Here is a 22,718-nt window from a genome sequence, read left to right as displayed (position 1 = left end):
TTTATTAGTGTCTTTCATTGTATTCATGTGTTTGAAATTTTGTTTGTATGGCTGTTCATTGTTTGTCTAAAGGTTTAACTGTGTTACTACCTGTCCTGGCCAGGACACTCCTGACAAGACATTTAATACCAACGAGGTTTTTATACTGATTAAGTAAAAACAATTCAATTACTGCATTCAAACAAAATCAGTTTCAAACAGACTTTATTGGTTCATATTAGATACATGAAACTCACTTAACAAATGAGACATTTCTATGAGTAAATTAATTTAATGCTGTAAAAGAGAGGAACAAAAAGAAGGGAATTTAACAGAAAGCTCAGCATGCACTGATTAGCTGATGATATGGATGCTTTCAAAGACACAAAAACCCAATTAAATAATCCAAACAAAGGAAACCTAACAGAACACAAACCTATAATAACATACACAAAGAATCAAAGGCTTTCACAATATCATTGGCTTTAATTATTCTAAAATAGATGATCTGATGATATACTGTATAATCACTGAAGGTTTCTCCCTGACTGCATACAGTGCACCAAGGCTGCTTTTTATAAAGAATGAGTGACTGACATGTACAATGATGTTAGCGGGGGGAACCATTTGGTTTCATGTTTTGAATGTAAGTTTGGTAAACACTTATCTCTTTCCCTGATTCGTTACATCCTGGTGTGTAACAACTGATTCAATTTAAAGTCAGTATGTATTCTTAAAACAGTCATATCCAACTAAATTAGTCTTCAAATTGCCGGTAAACCTTCAACCAATAATAAAAAACATCCTGATCTGCAGAATCAGAAGCCCTGCCTCATATATCGAATTAGAACATCATTTTAAAATGTCACATCACTTCAAAGTGTTTCTCTAAGTTTAAGTAATAAAGCGAAAGTCAGTATAGTCCTAAAGACTGAATGTTCACACCATTACATGCAGAAAAGAGTGCAGAGTGATTGATTTCTGTGGTGACAGGAAGTAGGCGGACCGGATGTGCTGATTTTTTTTTTTGTTTTGTTTCTCTAGTCAAAGTTGAGCGGGTGGCCGTCAAAGTGAGTGAGCACGTGGTTCTCAAACACCTTCTGGTCGCAGTCGAGCGGAAACTGCTCACTGCACATAGGGCAGATTTTCCAGTGGCTCTCCACGTGCTCCTCAAACTTGCTCTGGTCGTAGTTGGGCGGGAAGATGACCTCGCACAATGGACAGCGCTTCATGTCCATGCTGCACACGAGAAGAATCAGAGAGAGAGAGAGAGCGAGAGAGAGAGAGAGAGAGAGAGAGAGAGAGAGAGAAAGCTCTGGTTAATAAGCAAGCAAGTGATGATGTGGGCAAACCAGGAGTGCAGGCTAATAAAGAGCATCTGTCTGTTGCAATGTGGGTGGCCTGCTGCCGGACTAATTCAAACAAAAGGGGGCTGTGCAGCAGAACAAACACTTTACACATGGCACAATGCACAGGTTTAGAGAATGCAGGGTGCGGCAATCTTTTACAGCATTTATGAGAATTTGGGGCGTGTGAGGCTATGTTACCTGGGATCAAAGCAGAAGGCAGTTTGTCCATCGTTCACAAATGGGCTGTGTGTTTCTGTTGCTGTGGGCTGTTCATTGGTATTACCCTGAAAAGAAAGAAGAAAAACAAGCTTAAAAATAGGCTCAAAGCTCTCATGAGAAGTTTATAGTTGCTTATAGAACAGAATGAAATTTGTACTAATTCTTCTATATGAACTAAAAAACAAACAAAATAATCAGGAAGAAAACTGATTTCTGAAGTTGTTTTAAAATGCTGCCGTCCATGCCAAGGGCTACACATGGATGACAGCCAAATGTTTATTGTGTGTTGCATGTCAGATGTTTAAATTTAAAAAGGCTGAGATATTTCAACAGAAAAATGCTCTTTACGCATGTCCATGACAACATCAACAGAGATAATTTGTCCTGCTCTGCCCAGAGGGTCGTTAAAATTAGAAAAACCTGAAAGTTCCTCACTGCAGCTTTAAATTAGAGAAAACAAATACCAAAAACTCAGCAAAGCTAACAAAAAGCTGAGAGGCTTACATTGTTGTTGTTTTGCTTCTCCTCTGACTCCTCATGTCCCTCTGGCCGGCTGGGGTTGCGGGTGGGTTGGATACACACCACATTACTGTCCCAGGAGGGTGGGCCCACAGGGGGAAGCCTCAGGAGCTGGTCATCTGAGAAATCCTCATCTTCCTCATCTGAAGGAAGAGAATTCATGGAGAGAGCTAATGTCAACACAAGTCTGCATTAGGCATGAAACAGTTAACAGCTTCCATCAAACAGATGCATACACATGTGGCAAGGTGTTTACCTGCCAATACAGGTGGCACTAATGTTCATACAGTACATCCAGAAAGTATTCACAGCATTGCACTTTTTCCACATTTTGTTATGTTAGTCTTATTCCAAGATGGATTAAATTCATTTTTCACCTTAAAATTATACACAGAATATCCCATAATGACAAAGTGAAAAAAAGTTTGTTTTAATTTTTTTGTAAATATATAAAAAATAAAAAACAAGAGAATCACATGTACACAAGTGTTCACAGCCTTTGCCATGACACTCAAAATTGAGCTCAGGTGCATCCTGTTTCTACTCATCATCCTTCAGATGTTTCTACACCTTGATTGGAGTCCACCTGTGGTAAATTCAGCTGGCAGGACATGATTTGGAAAGGGACAAACCTGTCTAAATAATGTCTCATAGTTGGCAGTGCATGTCAGAGCACAAACCAATGAAGACAAAGGACTTATCTGTAGACTACCACCTCTGAATAGTTACACCCCTAATTATCATACTGTTCAAATTCTAATTATCAATAAAACTTTTTGTGAAAAGTATGCTTTAATATCACAGTAAATAATGTCCAGACAGCATGCTACCTGGGTTTGCTTACTGCAGTGAATTGAAAATAAGTCCACACAGGACATAAAGATAAAGTTTTAAGGATCAGGAGACACTGCTGCCTCTCTCCTCTGCTCTCCATCACCCTACAATGTGTGATTAAAAAAACACAGAAAGCTCATATGAACAACTTCCTGCACATTTGTGCTGATGTGTTTCCAAGTCTATTTTTTAAGAGCGTAACTGCTGTTAAACAATCTGAAAACATCTGATTTCTCTGAATCAACACTATGTTTCTAACTAAAAACGCTACCCCACTCTGCTTAATCTCAATGTTGATCACCCAGTGTTACACTTCTCTTTTCCTCTGAATCTCTACACATGATAGCCTTTGGCGGAAAATATGACTGCTATGTTTTTCCCCTTCATATCAAGGGTAAAAATAAAGGATATTGGAAAATGTCAAAAATTCATCTTTGTTAGTGCAAATTGAATGCGGTTTTCATACAGTATGTTTAATTTTTACATGCTAATATTTTAATGTTTATACAAACAAAAAGTGTACAGTCCTCTGCACTGCTAATTTAAGGCCTGTGTCCATCGCCATTTTTTTAGTGCTGGCAGTGCTTACTTTCAATTCAAAACCAATGTAGTCCAGCATTGAGCGTCAGTGCCTGGCAGAAAAAAACACCCTCAACGTCAACTGTTTTTGTAGATGCTCTTAAAGCACTCTCAGTTGAAAACTCTTCAACTTTTGGGACAGCGCTTTACTTGTCAATGTCACTTCTTCCTCACTGGCCAATCAAAATCAAGAAGGTGCAGGACATCTGACAACAGCAGAAGAGAGCTTTCTTCGTCTTTTTAGAGGGTAGTTCACAGGTCTGCAGTTGCTGCCTATGTTAGTGAATGTGATTCCTTTACATTGTCTGTATGTCTTCTGTGTGATATTTCCTTGAAATACAGAAACATGAAACACATAGATCTATTCTAAAACAACTTTACTGATTCTGCTGAGGAAAGCGGGATTCATTTTTTGTAACATAGCAACAATAAGCACTGACAAGAAGTGCTCTGGTACTGAGGTCTTGAGCGCTGCCAGCACAAAAAAAAAGGCGGCTATGAACATGCAGCCTTAATTTTGTTTTTTAAATATTAAACTTTGTGGAATTATTTCAGTGTGATAAATCACTACTTTTTGAACATTTCAGCACATTTTCACAATAACTGATAAAACTGATAACCTTGATAATTTTGGTTATCATATTCATGATAAGGAATCTCTGCATCTCTAGTCAGTTATAACAATAGTTGCTGGATAAATTTCACCAAAACAAATGTGTCTCAGAAAAGCTGACCTTTAGAGTCTGAGATGGAGTAAGGATTTCCAAAATGCAGCTTGCTGGGACTTTGAGAGACCAGAAGAGGTGTGGGGGCGTCCTGGGTGTAAGGGACAGGGTACTGCAGGAATAAAGGCACACTGGACTGTGTGATATCTGGACTGCTTTTCTCACCAGTCACCTGATCACCCTTCCTGCTGCTTTTCTGGAGATCCTGAAGGAAAGAAACAGCAACATCTTGACAAATTTTCAAAACAGCAGAGCCCAAATGCAAACTCAGTTTGTGCCACGGTTATCAACATGTTCTCAGAAGAATCAGATGTCTGTTTTCATCTTTCTGTGTCTCTCAGAGCAAGTTAAAATTCAACACTTCCAATCAGCCAGCAGCTTCCGAGCTGTGATTTCTTGCTTTTTCTCTTGCTCACGCAAACAGTTTAATTAGCGCCTTCATTAAAGCAGCAACTCATCTCATTTTCAAAGGGAATGGGACGCTGTGTTTTATTGAGGTTAGTCACAGACGCCAATTTAATTTATAGTCTAAACCTCAAATTGGGTCATTCTGCTCCTCTTAGCTACAACAGCATTACCTCGGAGCAATATTTTAGGTCAGTGAGGGCCTTTCTGTGGTCCAGAGTAATGAAATGGAAAATAAGAACTCATTTACTTTGCTTCTACAATTAGAGGCGTTTTAAACACAGAGTGGGAAAAAGGCAGAGGATTGGCACTTTCAGAGACTGTTTTTAGAGTGGCAAAAGTCTATAAAAGCAAAAAATGGAAGCTGTCACTAACCCCCTCCAGTTTTTCCTTCTCCTTAACAACAAGTGATAGTGTGTCCTTCAGTTCCTTCAGCTCCCGGCCCTTCTCAGCTACCTGGCTCTAAAGTAACAAAAACAAAACAAAAAAAAGAAAATGAATAAACATTTTTAATTCTCCAACATGCTGAATGAGGGGGCATCATTTAAATTCTGTCAGACCTCAGTACTTGACATTAATTGATGCAGTTGTAAAAAGCTTTCCTTAGTGAAGGGCTGATTTATGTACAATATTGCTAGAAGCAAAACAACCTGTTTGAATTCCTCAGTGGCACTAAGCAAATATCCGCCTGACCTGAGCCAAGCACAGCATTAGCCCAGCAACTGGAGATGACTCTTCAGAGCGGTGCTGAGCTCGTCTGCAGAGCCTGACATAAACAGCAGTAAAATGTCGTCCTGCAGATCAGCCTGCTCATAAACAACACTGTCAGAGTGACTGTTTTCAAGGGGGAGATAGCATCAAAGCTCAATCTCTGAGCTATACCAGTCATGCAAAGGTAACGACACACAGGGAGCAACCAAAGAAAGAACACAGCAGAGCCACACAGTAAGACAGCCTGAGCACAGAGCTAAGTTTCTGCACTCTAAATGCTGTTTGATGAGCTGACCTTGTAGCGATCCTCCTCAGCTGCCAACTGCAGTTTCAGGTTCTCATTGGTCTTCAGTTGCTCCTTAAATTTCACCTCCATCTTTGCCAGCTCTTCAGCAAACATGCAGCTACGCTCCTTCTCCTCCTAAACAATGAACAGATATTAACAAACAAAAACAGTTTCAATAATATACCTCTAATAAAATACAGACAGTAGATACTGTATATCAGGGATGGGGTCATGACTCTTGTCTCATGACTCTTAGGGTCACAACCCATAGGCCATTTTAAATATTTTTTGCAATGTTAAGGCATTTAAGTCCATACAAATCCTACAGTGTGTTTAGAGGTTGCTTTCTGAAGAACATCTGCAGCTGGATTTTTTATGTATAACATCTTTTTGATTGAACTCTTTTATAACTCATCCAATAAACCTTTTACTAAAAGAACAATTTAAATAGCACATTTCTTACCATAAGCATCTGCTTGCATTTCCTGTACTTGTCATTCCTGTCAGATGCCTCTCTGCTGATGCCTTTGAGCTTCTCCTGGATTATGGCTTCCAACATGGGATCAGCTGAACCTGGACTCCCTGTGGAGACAATGATGGCATCAGACAGTTTGTTGGCAGAAAACAATGGTGTCAATGTGATATTATTACTGATTCATCTGTCTATCCTTAGACAGATGAACCAACATCTAAATTATGAAAAAAATATAATTGACTTCAAAATGGAAAAAATACAAGGCTATTCATAGTAAACTGAATCCAAGTTTCGTCCTAAATGTATCGCTATAGTTTGGCACAGTTATGTATAATATACCTGGCACTGATGTGTCTGGACTCCCTGATGCAGGGATTATTGTGGCCTCTTGTGCTGAGGATCTCTTCAGGTCCTACAGACAAAAAGTGCTAGAAATTAGTTCTTTGTGGAAATGGAAGACAGAAACATCAAACTATAGGAAAATTAAACTGTTCAGGCTTGAGCCTAATACAAAGGGGATAGGACAGCTAAACATTTAAACAAAAAGAAGCAGTTAACGTGTAAATGTGTAAAGAGGTATGTAACTGTATAAGTTTATACTGATAAAGATGAAAACATCTTATCCATGAGTGTTTTACAGCTCATTTCAGTCAACAAAAAATGAATGTGTTAAGTGGGGTGTAGCACACATGCATAATGTTAAAGGAATCTAACACTGGTTCTGTTCTTTCACTTTCTGGGACAAGTAAATATATTATGTCTGCTGGTATCTGCTGGGACTTACCCCTTGCTGTTCGGAGAGTCTCAGCACTTGCTTTTGCAGGCGCTGACATTCCTTGTATTTTTCCTTGTAGTGCTCTGCAGCCATGTGCAGCCGCAGCTTCAGGTCCTCCACTTCTCTCTGCAGCTCTGCTACGACGGCTGGGTCTGTAGCCGCTTCTTCTTCTGTTTTGGCCTGGTGTTTAAAGAATATAGAACAACAAAGAAAACCAGCTAAGACCACAGAAAACTGGACACAGACAGTTCTACAACAACCAGGAGGACCAAAAAAGTTTGTAACAGTGGGGAAATCTTGTGAACTAGTAAAACTATGCTGTTCAGAAGAAGGTTTTCTTTGTATTTTGTTTATTTCTGATGGTTGACTTTTGAAAAATAAAGGAAATAGAGCTTTTGGTAGAAAAATAGCAGAAGGCCTCCAGTGAAAGAGACAAGTAGTTGTAATAGCTTTACCAAAACATAAAGTGTATAATGTGTCAAATAAAACAACTCTATCATAATGTATAACCATACAATTTCATTGTTCTTAGGTATCATAAAGCTGAATGTTACTATTACTATTTAATGATACCGATTTTGTATCTTAATATGATCAAAAAATGCAAAGTGGCTTCTATCATCTAGGCTGGAATGAAATTTAATCTTTTATATGAGATTTTTAAATGGCTATCACTTTGGAAATATGTTATTTTGCAAGTTACCAAAAACTACTTAATATTTATATCAAAACTTTGATATTTCCTTGCTACTAACCAAATATAAACAAACTAAAGACAGTTTCTGTGTTTACACACCACTAACCCATCTAATAAATGTAATGTTTCACCAGAGGGCTGATTAAATTAATCAAAGTTTTTCAGCAGCTTGATTAACATCCTTACAGCTTCCTGCTTGGCCTCTGCCTTCAGTTGCTCCACCAGGCGTTCAAGGCGGGCACACTGGGCATGAGCTTCAGCTTTGGCCTGGCGGAGAGCATCAGCCTCCAGCTTCATGTGGTAGAGCTCAGACATGGTACGATCCCGGGTGCTGGAGGCATCCCTCAGCTCAGCGGCTAACAGGGAGGACTGCTGCTGGCTGGCCTGGAGCTGCTCCTCCTTCTGCCGAAGCTGCTCCCGCAGGGCCTTCATATCACCCTGCCAGGGAACAAAAACCACTTGGTTGGGGGTTTCCTTATACCTTTATTTTTTAAACAATCTTGTCATTGCTCCTATTCTATGATCATATTACTTATAAAGTTAATTATACTGCACATGACTAATCTATATGGTAACTGTGACATTTTAAAGCTTGATAGTGAAAGTCTTTGTACCAAGGGGGGGACTTTGGCCAGGATCTCTCTGTACTGTTTCTCCTTGTCACTGAGGCATGCCTGCAGACGTCCAACCTCCTCTTTAAACTGAGCAATTGTGTTTTCCTTGTTCACATCGACAGACTTCAGCATCTGCAGCTCTGCACTCAGCTTAGTGTTTTCAAGCTCTCGGTTCTTCAGGTGAATCTGTTACACACGTATGACCCACAGCCACATGCAGACAGAAGGAGTGATAAAACACAGGAGAAGTTATAAAACTCAAAGTCGTCGGCTTTTGCCTCATTTATACAACAGCAATCACGATCATGAACCAAGGAGCATATGACCATAAAATAAATGTTGCATGACCTCAACTACAAAACAGAGATTGAGATAGGCCCATAAAGTTTTCTTTATGCAAAAAGCCCCAGAGTGATGGTGTGAGTTAAATTAGGTATGGGCTTTGACTCCATTTCCGTGGCGACAGTACTGCATGTGGCACTCCCAGTTCCTGTGCGGTGCCCACCACAACAAAGACACACAAACACCACATAGACCAGGGGAGGACGGAATAAGGCATGCCCTGTTTAGACTCAAAATTTGGGTGAGAGTATGCAGAATTATCACAGCAGTAAAAGTGAAAAACAGGAAAAGTCAATTGACTGGATGTCCAATTCTGACGTATCTCATGTGTACAGATTGTAAAGTGTTGCTAAAATAGTGAGTAGCCACTGCTATGCCTACCCCTTTGAAATAAAAATCATGTGATAGGGAAGTGCCTTGTTGCTTTTTATCTGAATTTTGAAAACCTTAATTTATTACTAATCTTAATGTGAGAACATGAAATGTTAGAATGGTTGACACAGGAAGAAATATCCAGAGTACGTCTATTGGGATTGATAATTATAAAAGAAAATATCAATTATACTCAGACATTACCTTGTACAGTTCTTTCTCATCTTTTTCATTTTTCAGATGTGATTCAAGAGCATCCTTCTCTGCTGTAAGCTTCTTCACTCTGTCCTTAAGGCTAAAAAGACATCATTAAATTGTTAGCCAAAACTTGTATCACCCCTCAGTTTTAAAGTTCATAGTTTTCTTTTTAAGGCTGACATGGATCCGATTTGCTCTTAAAATCCAATTTAAGACTTTTTAAGACCTTTTGAATTTAGTAATACTACTTTATGTGGAGGATACAGTAAAAAAAAGGCATAATGAGATTTCTCAGTACACCAGACCAGGGCTGAATTTTCTGATTCAATCAGCTGTTTACAAAATGTCAAAAGGTATAAGACAGAGACATTTTCAGTCTCAAATGACCAAATCTGTCACATTTAATGCCTCTCTTCTATCAATATGCCATATGGTAATAATTATTATATAACAAGTGTGCTAAGCTGATTCTAAACAGTTTAATTATTAAAGGGAAGATCTGTTAAAATAGGGATGAGCTGCACAAATTTTTAGGAGGCACCTTGGTAGCCAAGATATTAGAACTGGACGAGTGTTTTACATCAGTGCAGAGTTTATTTAATCACAGTGGGTCAGATAAAATCAGAGAAGGGTTTGGAATCCTCATCCAGGAAATTAAGAAAATCCAACACGAAATTCCTCAGAAATGTGCAAAAATTTGTGGAGAAATATGTCTAATGTTTGGCAAGAAAATGAAGATTATGTAAGGACAAATCTAAGTCAAAGAGCCTCTCACTGAAAAAAATCTGACTTTTAAAGGCCTTGAATTTGAAATTTGCAGTTTAGAACATGTTAAAGGCTTTTAAGGATTTACAGGAACCCTGGATTGATAATTGTGAATACCATAAAAACAGTCTTAAATGTATTTTATGCTTCAATAAAACATAAAGCATTCTGCTAGGGATGTAAAAGAACCTCAAAATATAAGCAAAATCAATACAAATATGGACAATTTAAATCAACTCAACAAAAACAAACAAACTGCTATGCATTAGTTTTTAAACCGATAGAGGGCACTTTCTGCGTCGACTCCATCTGTTTGACATCAGTAGCTGAAGCAGTTGCACTTTTCAGTGTAACTTTTTTAAATCACTGTTTTAGTTTTAATTATACAACTTTGCAATTAATCATTATTACTTAAGTTCACTGATGAAAAATAAGGAAATTGAGTATTTTGCATTTTTATTGTTAGGAGATTGAAATAAAAAATCCTATTTATTTCTAAATCAGTTCAATCTCATGTGTCTAAAAAAAATTAAAACCATAAAAGAAATTTTGGTAAAATTGTCCAGTGAACCCAGTGATATGTGATCATGATCAATATTGTTTTGTGAGTTAAGTTTACCATTACACCCCTAAAAATTGGTGATAAGTAAAAAAGGAGACTTCGTCTCCTCACATGTTTTTAAAAGTAGACACTTTTCCCTGAGATAGTCTAAAAGATCAACTTCAAGCTGGTGTCTAATTGTTTTTATTTGTACACAACTTTAATGAGTCTTTTACACAGATGACAAAAATAAACACCAATTCTTAAAGTGAGCCTAATTATTTCTTTATGTCTCTCCATACTTAGATTAATGCATTTAATAAATGAGTTCATCTTCAACCACCTGCCTGTCTTTAGCTCACCTGTCCAGCTCAGTCTCCTTCTGAAGGCCCTTCTGAGTGACTCCAATCAAATCCTCCTCCAGTTGTATGACTCTAGCTGTAGCCTCGTCCAGCCTTCTTTTCACTTCCTCTTTCTCCTCTTGGAGGGCATGGGATGAATTCTGCACGTCCTGTGAGATTATTAAATATATTTTCCAAAATTAAAATTGAAAAAAGGGCAAAAGAAGATTCCAAAAGTGCAATACTGTATGTGCTCTAAAACCAATAAGGCTGATTTTTTTATGGCATTATACTCATTAGGTTTGGACAAACTCAGTAAGGAAATAAGAAACTTCTTGGTGAATCATTTCCATCTCTGTCTGTGGGGAAAGTGTGTAAAACCCAAGTACATTCATTGTCTTTGAAATACCTAAAATTAAAGTGATCATTGCGGCTCTCTAAAGAGTTTTCAAACTTGAAAGATGACAACAAAAAAACCAAGAGGAACTTATTTTTTAACAGTATGTTTATAGACCAAATTTTGGATTCTTTATATTCACACCACATAAAAAATCGTATAAAAAGTATAGTCATAAAATTAACAGCCACAAAATCTGTAATCATGTTTTCATCTGAAAGCCATTTTAAAACCAGTAGATTTATTACAGCTATATGAATCATTACTGACACTGCTTTTAAGACTTAATGTTACACTATAAAAATCTAAATAACTAGTCTGATAAAACAGACATTCATATCTGTCAGTGTATGATTTATACTTTTAAGGCATCATGAGCTGAGCAGCTCTGCATATCTGCAGCCCTTCACTAGGGGGGGCTAAAAGACTGTTTGGCCGGATGTAAAACTTTCCTTGAATGTACTACAGGAACTACAAAACAACAACAAACATAAAGGGAAAAATATTTAACATTTTCTGTTGTTTGATCAACGACAGAGAAGGACTGAACTATTCAACAAAAAGGGATCAAAGTTTTTGCTTCACTGACAACATTTTCACAGCAGCAACAAACATGCTTCTCCCCTCCTAACTGCTGACACACCTCTCTGCCCTTAAAAAAAGAACCCTGTTCTTGGCTTACTTGGTTCTCTCGTCTCAGCTGGGCACAGGCTTCTTTCTCCTGCTCGTAGTCCTTCTGCAGGTGCTCCTTCTCTGCTTCCAGCTGCTCCTTCTCCTGCTGTAGGAGGGCCATGTTCTTGACCAGCTCGTCTTTCTCTCTTTGGGCTTCTTCCACCTTTTGCTGCACAGAATAAAAATTTGGTCTGGATGTTTGGCTCATTTACATAAACATTTAAATGCATTACTGGTCTAAAATAGTATGTTCCGCTTTTTTACACTTTGAGTCACTTCATTCACAAACACACAGAATCAGATATTTAAAAATAAGACAGCTGTAGAAGTACTTAGATGATTGATCTACAATGTGGCGGTGAAGCTTAAGCAGACTGTACCTCAAGGAAGCCAGCCTTGGTGGTGACCACCAGGATGTCAGAGTTGCATTCATCCTCCACAGTAAGCAGTTCATCCTCTGAAGGGCTGTTGGCACGAAACTGGAACGGCGTGCTGGCTCCCCTGATCTCTCCTTTGTGAGTCACATAACAGAACTGGTAGAACTCACCGTCGTCGTTGGGCACATAATATCCTGAGTGAAAATAACATCCTGTCAGTGCTGTCAGAGTATAGCACAGGGTATACACAGAAAATCTGACTTTAAATTCAAAACATTTAATAATTCAAGACCCTCTTCATACATTTAAAACCCTATTGCATCTTCAATTACCAACCCATTACATCAGCAACAGTTTCATAAATGTTTTGTGCTGACTGTAGGATAAAAATGTGACAAGACAGTAAAGACAATGTTGGTAGTATTTTTTCTTGTCGTGCACAAACTAGCTTGCTGCTGCCTTTTGCCTTACCACAAATGGTGCTAATATCAGCATAGTCTGCTTTACCACAAAGCTGCGTTTGATTTCCAATAAACAGTAAAATGTTTCCACATACTTGTCTCAGTTGGGGCTCCAACTCCTTCTCCCCCTACCAATTTGCAAAAACTTGCACTTATGCATCATTAACACTAGTGCTACATGATTTATCTAACTGCAATTGAAACTGCAACTTCAATGTCAGACTATGTAACTATAAACACAGAAAGGGCTACTACTATTTTGCAGCACTTGAAAGGTGAACAAAAACACCACCAGAAAGGATTTAGAGATTGCAACAGTGCCACTATTGCACTTTGTAGAAAGACCTTTTTAAAAAGGGAAACTTTTATTTTTTGTAAAATATTGTTATGTTTAAATCATTACAGTGAAAAACTTCTGGTTTGTTTTGTTTTGTTGCCGACTTAATATTTATTTGTTTTGAGCTGAGTAATACACACTTAAAAATTTACACTATTATCTGCATTTCCCCTTGATAACCACGCAAGTAGACTTATAATACCATTTATGGATTATATTGTAATTGCGAATCAAAATATTGTCCAGAATAATCACAGATCATCACCATGCTGCACTAATTAACACACACACTTCACTAATCACATACATCTTACTTGCTAGCTTGAGACACAGTGGAGTTTGAGGACGCACTGACAGCTCAGTGACTCAGACCAACAGATCTGACGTAGTTCCAAATGAAATATAAAAAAAAAAAAAGCAGAAAAACTAATTGCTACCTTATTAGCAGAATATGACTTTTTTAACCTTCAAGATTTAAGACCTCCAAGTCTTTCATTTAAGACTAAAGCCCAGCCGATATGGGATTTTTGGGGCCGATGCTGATACCGATATTGGGGGCTAAAAAAACAGCAGATATCCGATATATAGGCCGATAACCGATACTTTGGCCGATATATGAAATAAGAACATTGATATACACAGGATATATACTGTACTGTACATGAACACAAATGTGGACATGTGAATAACCAGTTGCATTTATCATTGTTTGTTTCACAAAGATGCAACTTAGACGACGTTAAAATGCTGCATAATAGTCTTATACTGTGGCTGTGGACCATATTAGACAGGAAAATGATACATGGAGAGCCATATTTACATTGTTATGGCAAATAAGTACATAGAATATGTTTACAATGTGTTTCTTGATAACCCCGAAGAAGGCCACAGGCTTAAATGCGCCTATTTTATAAAGCTGTTCTCTAAAGATCTACCATTAGTGAAACTTTCTGTCTCCACACTGGTAGAATATGTCACAGGAAAGATAAACAGGGAGAACAGGGAGATGCGGCTGACACACAGGAAACTCGCGCCCTGTGTGAAAACCGTACCAGCAGGAACCGGAGCTGACACGCGGGGCACACGCAAGCAGCAAAACACGATCCCAGTCTGAAACGAGCACTAGTCCTCTACTCTGCTGCAGTCGAACTGCGAGAGGACGGGGCTGCTTGTGAGTGCTTAGGGACGGGGAGGGGCCCACGGCTGCGCCCGCTGCTCAGTGAGAAGAGCAACAACGATACGTGCTTTCACGTCAGAGTCTCCAAAACTCTCCAGTAGCACCAGAAAAAGTTGCTAGATTTGTCGCTAGTTGCTTTTTTGAAAAAGAGTCGCTAGAGGGGTCTGAAAACTCGCTAAATGTAGCGTCAAAGTCGCTAAGTTGGAAACACTGAGTGAGGGAGAGCTGCTGCTGCACTCTGTGTCTGACGGGGAGGGGCCAGGCACTTGGGCTGAGTTTAGCATGGACACACAAAGAGCACAGGAGCAGAGCGCAGCAAAAAAGTTGATATATCGGCTACATATTGGCCGATGTTGATTAATCTGTGGAACGCTATAACCGGCCCGCTGATAAATTGGTGGGGCTCTATTTAAGACTTAAAAATATTTTTCAAAAGCCTTAATTTTTGCTAAATTTATGTATCAACTTTTAATATTTTTAAAGACCCCGCAGATACCTTGTAGCAGTACAAAGAATCAAAGCAAAGGAAAATCCATGATGAACCTGAAACTGAACTGTGTTCAGCTTAAACCTACATAAATGCATGGCTGCACAAGTTATAACAAAGAGAAGTTAGAACTTCGGCATTTCTCTCTTTTTTCCATTTCTTCATAAAAAGTACGAATGTCATTAACACTCGCCCAAACATCTGTGTTGGAAAACTTCTCATTAACTCTGTATCACTGATTTGGTATTTGACATTTGTTTGAGCCGCCCTTTGATATCTGCTTATAAAAAGGTGTCAAAGTTATATAAATGCGTGGTATGATCTTACCCTGAAAGACCACTGTTCTGTTGACTGCGGTGCCCTCCACATAGTTCTCAGGGAGCGGCGACCACAAGAATGTGTAATAGTCCCTCGCTGTGCTCCAACCAACCTGTGGGACATTGAAGGGAATCCATTCATGCAGACATTCTCACCACATCAGTGTTGGATAATAACAATGGAGCATTAACAGGCAGACTTCCTAGAAACAACAGTGCTGCTTCCAACATATCTCTGACTGTTTTATAACATTTATCATGGAGTGTTTAAACTATGTATGCATGATTATGAAACTGGGACTTTTTTCTTTCTGTCATCTACTTTCGTTCCAGCTCACCACAAGCATGTGGCCTGGCCCTCAAGCCAATCTGTGGAAATGTAGCTACAACTCACTTCTTACAGGAAAAGGAAAATAGGTGAAAATTTTATACATAGGTGACTTGAAAATGAAAACCAAAATGTAATTATAAGTATTTTATGTGTTGTTAACTGATGGCTGACGAGGTTGGAGTGCAGAAAATACATCCATAACTTCAGCCCGATGCCATAAAACTGTCAAACAAAATCAGAGTCACTTTGAGCTGGCTGGCTCTCGGCTCAAGCACACGCATGCAACCACAACAAGACCTGTGAAACTAAGTCCACCAACAGCATCTGTAACAGATAGAGAGCAAGTTGTGTGATGTCACTTTTAAAATTTACAGAAATTATATTTACAGCGCTAAAGCTGACAGACGAGATTTAGTACATGCTGCAACAGATCTAGCTTAGTCTTCCATTTTCTTAGATGTGTATGAACAGCCTTTAGCTACAATACTGCAAGTGTTCATGAGAGCCAGAGATAGACAGCTCTGGTGCGCCAAACCCCCCACTTGTTACCAGTGCACTTCCAGCCTCCAGCAGTAAAGAACAGGAAGCAATTAAAAGTTGCACCTAGTTAGTGGGTGTCGTTACTGAAGGCTAGCCCTTACCAGTCCACTCATTAGAGCAGCAGAGGTGGTGGTGGGTGTAAACTCTGAGAGGAACTCTTTCACTTACCACAGACGGGCCTGCAGTATGTATGAATGCAAGGAGAGGAGGTAGAGATGGTACAGAGGCCCCATAAAAACCAAACTTACATTGAGAGGTTGTGCTCAGAGACAGGTTCATTAGTAAGCAGCATTCTCCTGGCAGCACTGACAACCTGTCCCAACAGCATTCCTCTACCATTCCCAGAGTAACTTGCAAGACAGCATGCAGCACAATAAATGTTTGAAGATACAAGGCTGTTGGATTAATGCAAGCAAAAGCCTCTCATCTATTTACCACCAGGAGTATTTTTGCTGCATTTGTTTGAATCACTGTGTAAAAGGGTATGAATTAAACATCAGGGAATGATTTAAAGGGAATACTTTAAATGCATTCAATAGAAACGAGAGAATACTGTATTTTAAATGCATATTCATTATTCAAAATCAAGAATATTTCTGAAAATTTACAGACAGTTTCACACATCATCTGACAGACTAAATGTGTGTTAAGGGCCCAACACTGATGCACATCTGTCTACGTCTATTGATCCTTATGAACGCAAAACTTTGGCACCAAACTCCTCTTCTGTTAGCGCTGCCAGGAACATTCACATGATTTACAACCCTGGACTCATTCTTTCCCAGCTCAGCTCTGTTTTAGAGGCTCGACAAATTAGTCATTTTAAGATCTACACTGCCAGTTGGGGCCTTTCTCGAGGCTAAACACAATGTGATGTGGTATCCAGCTCCAACAGAGTGCTGAATCCAGGATTTCAACAGCCCCCGGACATTACCTGATTAACCAGGAGAGAATCAACATCCAGTCGCCTTACATGACCTCATTTCTAAGTGAGGCAGTTGCCGCCTGCTGTATCTGCTTCTCAACTCCACAAACTTTATGAATAGCGCAAGGGAGTGAATCACATCAAATTTTTTTCACAACAAAGGCTTTACATAAGGCCGCTCTTACTGTGGAAGTCATCTTCCTCTGACTTCTATCAGCTTCCAGAGTTAGTACAGATGAGGCTAAAATAACTACTGTATTACACGGAATTAACTCACATGGCAATATCTGTGTGTAACACTCTTATGAATGGTGTAGGTCCCAATACTTGTTTTTTTTCTTTAATGAGCTCATAAAAACATAAGCAAAAGTGAACATGAGAACAGATTTATTCGGTGGTTCAGTCATTGTGAGTTTGTTCTACAATGAGGAGTTAAACCATGGTCCCATTGTAGATTAGTGTGCTACCTGGTGTGATGGTTCTTTTGAGGAGCTTAATACTTTCAAGACAAAGGAAATGGTCATAGATTTTAGAGCCCATGCTACAAATCATGAGCCTACAACAATCAAAAACCAGGCTGTTAAATGTGTTGAGATCTATAAATATCTTGGAACAAGTACTCTAGACTGACCTTTGAGAGAAACTGTGAGGCAGTCTATAAAAAGGCACATCAACGTCTATTTTGTCTTAGGAAACTTGCTCGTTTTCACGTTGATGAAACTGATGGTTTTACTCTACTAGCTTCATTGAACTATTCTCTCTTTTCCCCTTGTTTCATGGTTTGGTTACTTTTCTTTTAAAAACAAAAACGCTCTTAACCAAGTCATGGGCAAAAAAACTTATCAATCTATCAGATATTTATTCTTTACAGCAAGGCTAGCGTAAGGCCAGCTCTGTCCTCCATGACTGTTCTCATCCTTTCAGAGTTTCAACCTCTTTGCTCTGGTCATCGCTTTGCTGATCCTTCTCAACAAAACTAGCACAAGATGAGCACTTTAACTTTAATGGAATATTATCCAGGCAGTCTTCAAAAGCACTTGAGTACTTTTTATAGTATTATTTGTAAGTGGAGGTCTTCAAAAGCGCTTTATCATGACTTTGTTTTAGTCATCAATGTTTGTTTTTTAATATTTAATGTTAGTTTTTAGTGTATTTTGTCAGATTTTATCTTGTGAATTGGCATTGTTTTTGATTCTGCCATGCTGAACTCCAGTCTGCACTACAAATTTACCCTTTAGAATACTAATAAATAACCTTGAACCTTGAAAAGAAAGATCTTACATTCACTCAGTTCGAATAACTATTCAAATAAAGCTCTCTCCATTTTATTTGTAAAATCTCAGAACATTAATAATACATGTATCTATCAGTAAAATCCTGAAGTATAGGAGCAAGGGTTAATCACACTGATATATGGATTTGAAGTCATGCAGGTCACTTCATTTACAGAACCGCATCAACATTCAAATTCATTATGAAAATAATGTGCTGACCATTCAAACACCATAAACACATGCAACCACAAATGTTTGAAACAATTAAACCCCGGATGAAATAAATGTAGGGTATGAGCACATTCTTTTCAAGATCAATTTTGATCACACTATATGCTGCTGGCTCCATACGTATCCCTTAAACGGGGCCTAAAGACACTGTGGTACATTGGTACCAGTTAAATTCCTGTTTATTAGTATGACCTTGTTATCAACGATGCAGTTTAAAGACTGTGTTTTTGACTTTTTACAAAGAAAATACAATTTATGTTAATATAAGGTTTTAATAAATAAGTTTTACATTAACAGTTAGTAGTATCCACAGAACTCTCACTAACCTACTAAATAGTCTGGAGGGGTTGAGAGCTGAGTTTCTGCTGGCATTTGCTTAGCTAGCCTTAAGGACTCCTGAAGTTTTTATCTTTGACTTTATTATCTGCAGAGGTCTCTTCCCCTAAATAAACAGACTGGATCTATTACATTAAGAAAACAATTTGAAAATCCATTTAATTGACTTAAAATGCAAGCAGTTACATTGTTTTCGGATGACAACAGGAGTTCATGTAACATTATCAAACTTTTTTTTTAAATCTTTGGACATAGAGTATGTTCCTACATGCACCTTTGCTAAAATGATGTTTTGCAACTGAAGGTTTTCATAGAATCTGATGGATACTCAATGTGCAAGGCAAACCTTTCACAATGATGAGTGTTACTGACCTTGAATATGCCGACCCAGTCCTTTGGATGAGGTTTGATGAACTGTGTCAGTGTGTAGTGACATTCCAGTGCAGCGTGAGGCAGGTAACTCTTTCCCACATTCTGAAAGATGACGTGGGCAAAGTTTGATGTGTCCATATCGTTACTTAATAAAGTCCCGTCCAGGAACAGTGCCATAAATCACTCAGCAGTGGCTATACAGGAAGGAAAAGACAATAAGTTGGGTGATTAGAAACAATGATACCTACAGCAACATCTAGGATATATTTGTTTACAATATCTGACATAGAAAAACAGTGTTATGAGTCAGACACTGATTTAGCAAAAGGGCATAATTCAATTACTTTTTACTGCTGTTATACAATCTAATTTATCAAATGAAATTATATGAGCTCAATGATAATAAAAGCACTTTACATGATGCCGTTTGAACTTCTCATTAGATTTTTACAGTGGAAACATCTTTTCATCTAACTGTTTCAGCCCATTTTTAAAAACAGTACTACGCTCTCTAGTCAAAAATCCAGTATTACTGTTTGAGGCAATCAAGTCGTACGCCAAACCAAACATATTTGAGGTTAAGCAAGTGTCGTACTTATCTTAGTTCAACAATTTAAAACCACACATGCATATATCTATTACTTTATATACTTTATTTATATAAGATAGTTCATGAATAGTGAGTATAATAGAAACTTTTTTTTGTTGCTGAAGGTTCTGGAAACATTTAAAGATGATGACATTTTCAGTGCAAATGCAATGTATGTCATGTGCTTTGTGTGAGGAACAGTTAAAAAACTCCTTGAAAGATGTAAAATGAAAAAAAAAAAAATCCAAGTTTGCCTCTGATGAATTGCTCTTAAGTGACTACCTATTTGTAATTTGTCATTGGGAGACAAAAGCAGAGTTCCACCCAGGATTACAGAACAAAAAGTATAACCTACCACCTGATAACAAGGTTTCAGTACAAATCACAACCATTCAGATTCAGTATAAGGGACAAATGTTGTGAAAGGTTAGCAGTGCTTCATCAATTTCAACATTCAATTTATGCAACATGAATTGTTGTATAGTGGGAAACAATTATTTCATTCTTATTTATAATAATGGAAATGTACAATATATTGGGAAAGAAAGATTTTTTGCAAACTATTTTGAAAAATATTGACACTTGAATGCTGTTGATGTGTAAAGCATGACATCCCAAAAAACTTTAAGCTTGTACTTTTTGCATACATTTCAAGGCAAAGAAATACTGCATCTTCTGTGATTTGAAAATGGCACTAGGCCATATTAAGCTTTTATCTACATTCTGATTAACTGCCCAGCCTTACACATTTCTCTGGTCTTTTATTGGTCTGCTATATGTGACATATTTATTGATGACAAAAATCTAGGAAAACTCCTTAAATCACATAATCACAGGAAGCTTTAATGATCTTCAGTTTGAACATTGATTTCTCAAACATTGCTACACAGAAAAAAAAAAAACCTATACCAGGGGTCATCAACTCCATTTTCACAAGGGCCAGTTTTTCCTTGGCCAACATTGTGAGGCTGAACACTGAAATAAAATAATATTTTTGTCTAATGAACATATTCTTGTAAAAACATTAATTCCTTCAAAAATGAATTTAAGCCTTTAACCATGAGATCAGTCCCTATCAACTATACTGCAGCCTGTCAATCTCTGAGCTTATATGCTGTGTTGTGACTGGCCAAAACCATATGCAGGGAACAGATCTTCTATGAAAATTCTTAGAGGGGGAAACTGCACCCTCAAAGAGCCTTATGTAGAAAACTGAAGCAAAACATGCAACTTCAATCAGGATATAAATAATAAGTATGTGTTTACCATGCCAAACTAAAGAAATACTAGTGTGCTTCTTATCTGATAAGCTGCTAGGTCGAAGATTTTATTCAGACTTCAAGAAAAATCTAAAAAGTGACATTCCATGTCCCCCCCTCAAATTTCCTTAATTTAATAATCCTCTAGGGGGCAGTTGGGAAGCCGTGGGGGGCCTGATGTGGCCTCAGGGGCCTCCAGTTAATGATCACTGACCTATACCATGCAGTATTTAAGTTTCATTAAATTCTTCTTAAAAAGTAAAAAAAATACTTTAAACATAAGAGGATTCCTCTTTCTGACAAGTTTCATTTTCTTATTTAGAAAATTCTTCTATTCTTTTATTCACTTTACCTCACTGAAGGTTAAATTTATTTTGTGCCCTCAGTGTTGACTTTGTAGGGAACACTGAAGCACAGCTTTGATTTACCTTATATACTAAGGTACAGCTATTAATAAAAATACATAAAACATCTTTCATCGTGATGGTTAAAGTCATTCTTAGTCAGAACAGTTCTTGGCAAGCTTAATTTTTTTTTTTATCAATCAGTCTTAAATACCTTCAAAGCACCACCTCATTCATTATAGACTTAATGACAGCAGGCTCCTCTAGAGTAATCTTTTAAATGTTACGTATCAACTCTAAAAGCTGTTATGAGTAATGACGATCTTCTTTTGAGCCTTAGCTGATAAATTTTGACCGACGTAATGAGGCCTTTGACTGTCAATTTCTTTTCTCGGTTGACGACCCTATACTTTGTATGTTGTTGTCATTTATAGCAATAAGCACATTTCAACCAGACATGTAACACTTATTGTAACCTAAAGCTGAGTAACAGAAATTGTTTAAAAAAAACTCAGTCGAAAGGACGCGACGAAGCGAGGCCTAATGTGAAAACACTGATCATATCATGCTAAGTTAGCTACACAGCTAGCTAGCTATCGTTACTTACATGTTAGAAGACATGTATAACCAAAGGTAATGGACACTCTTTTAACTGTAAAGAATAAACATCGCAATATTCATTTCACAAATTTGATAACACGGCGTAAGATTACAAACATTTAAAACGCCCTTATCGATAAAAGTGCTAACCAGAGAGCACTGCTAACAACTAGAGGACAAGGTTAGCCAACGTAAACAGTTAGCAGCGCTGTCGATCGAGGTGGTCATAGAAGACATATCGAGCCACGACAATGTAATCTAACCTTTCGTTAAAAGTCACATTTGTTAACTTGTCTTTTTACTTACCCTGTTGCCATATTGAATTACAGCTGAAATCCGAAAGTAACATAAAAGCAATTGTTGACGCAGTTCAGTGCTTTCCCCGTGCCCTCTTCCTGGAATAATAACAACATTACGTCATTTCCGGAAAAGACCCACATCGCATGCTTGGGAATCCCACCCGACTGACTATCTGAAATTATGAAAAACAGGTAAAACTCATTCCAGCAGCCTTTTCAAAGACAAAAAATGAAATGGAATTTAAAAAATATCGAGTTGAACATGTCATACGAACAAGGACCACTGAAATGATAAAGATCTTCATAGATTTAGAGGTATGTCTTACTGATGTTGTCTTTTATACATGCAGAATAACTTATGTTAAGTTCTTATTACTGTTTTTATTTTTTTTATTTCATACATATGATAACTTGTAGTACAATTTTTCCCGTACTGTTTCATTCACTACACGCACTGCAAGCTTGGTTTAATTTTTTTCTGCATAAAAAACTGGTATGCACAAATCAGTTTGAACCAAAACTACGTTTTAATTTCGTCAAACCTGGACGTGAAAACTAAATGTTTAAACTCGTGTGAATAAAATGATTAAAAACTTCAAACTTCAAACTTCATATGCATATCAGTCTCTACCACAAAATTCCTGTAGTTTGTTCGAAATCCTGCTTG

At 37.9% G+C, this 22,718-nt stretch overlaps 1 protein-coding gene across 2 annotated transcripts; it reads right to left on the bottom strand.

Annotated features, from left to right (window-relative positions):
* Positions 1–187: 187 nt before the first annotated feature.
* tax1bp1b (Tax1 (human T-cell leukemia virus type I) binding protein 1b) lies at positions 188–22,161 on the bottom strand. Of its 2 annotated transcripts, XM_041792788.1 has the most exons (18): positions 22,059–22,161; positions 18,961–19,154; positions 14,962–15,064; positions 12,176–12,366; positions 11,806–11,964; positions 10,748–10,896; positions 9,086–9,176; positions 8,168–8,353; positions 7,740–7,991; positions 6,866–7,036; positions 6,421–6,493; positions 6,070–6,188; positions 5,616–5,741; positions 4,985–5,071; positions 4,214–4,409; positions 2,052–2,209; positions 1,527–1,612; positions 188–1,218 (listed from the first exon to the last, which is right to left on the bottom strand). In XM_041792788.1, exons 2-18 carry the CDS (start codon positions 19,135–19,137, stop codon positions 1,020–1,022), a joined length of 2,523 nt encoding a protein of 840 aa, XP_041648722.1. In that variant the 5' UTR covers positions 19,138–19,154; positions 22,059–22,161; the 3' UTR covers positions 188–1,019. The 2 variants fall into 2 exon arrangements, with proteins under 2 accessions (XP_041648722.1, XP_041648723.1); XM_041792789.1 differs by lacking the exon at positions 4,985–5,071.
* Positions 22,162–22,718: the final 557 nt, after the last annotated feature.

The sequence above is a fragment of the Cheilinus undulatus genome, linkage group 8 (assembly GCF_018320785.1).
Source record: "Cheilinus undulatus linkage group 8, ASM1832078v1, whole genome shotgun sequence".
Lineage (NCBI taxonomy): Eukaryota > Metazoa > Chordata > Actinopteri > Labriformes > Labridae > Cheilinus > Cheilinus undulatus.
Note: the sequence above shows the minus strand (reverse complement) of the source record. Positions and strands in the feature narration are given on the sequence as shown.

What these genes read in the sequence shown, in the direction of transcription:
- tax1bp1b (XM_041792788.1), bottom strand. Translation starts at nt 19,137, where the DNA reads ATGGCACTGTTCCTGGACGGGACTTTATTAAGTAACGATATGGACACA. An exon ending in CAGAACAGTGGTCTTTCAGG is followed by an intron (nt 12,367 to 14,961) that starts GTAAGATCATAC and finishes ATTTTCACTCAG; the next exon opens with GATATTATGTGCCCAACGAC. An exon ending in CTGAGGAGGATCGCTACAAG is followed by an intron (nt 5,072 to 5,615) that starts GTCAGCTCATCA and finishes TTGTTACTTTAG; the next exon opens with AGCCAGGTAGCTGAGAAGGG.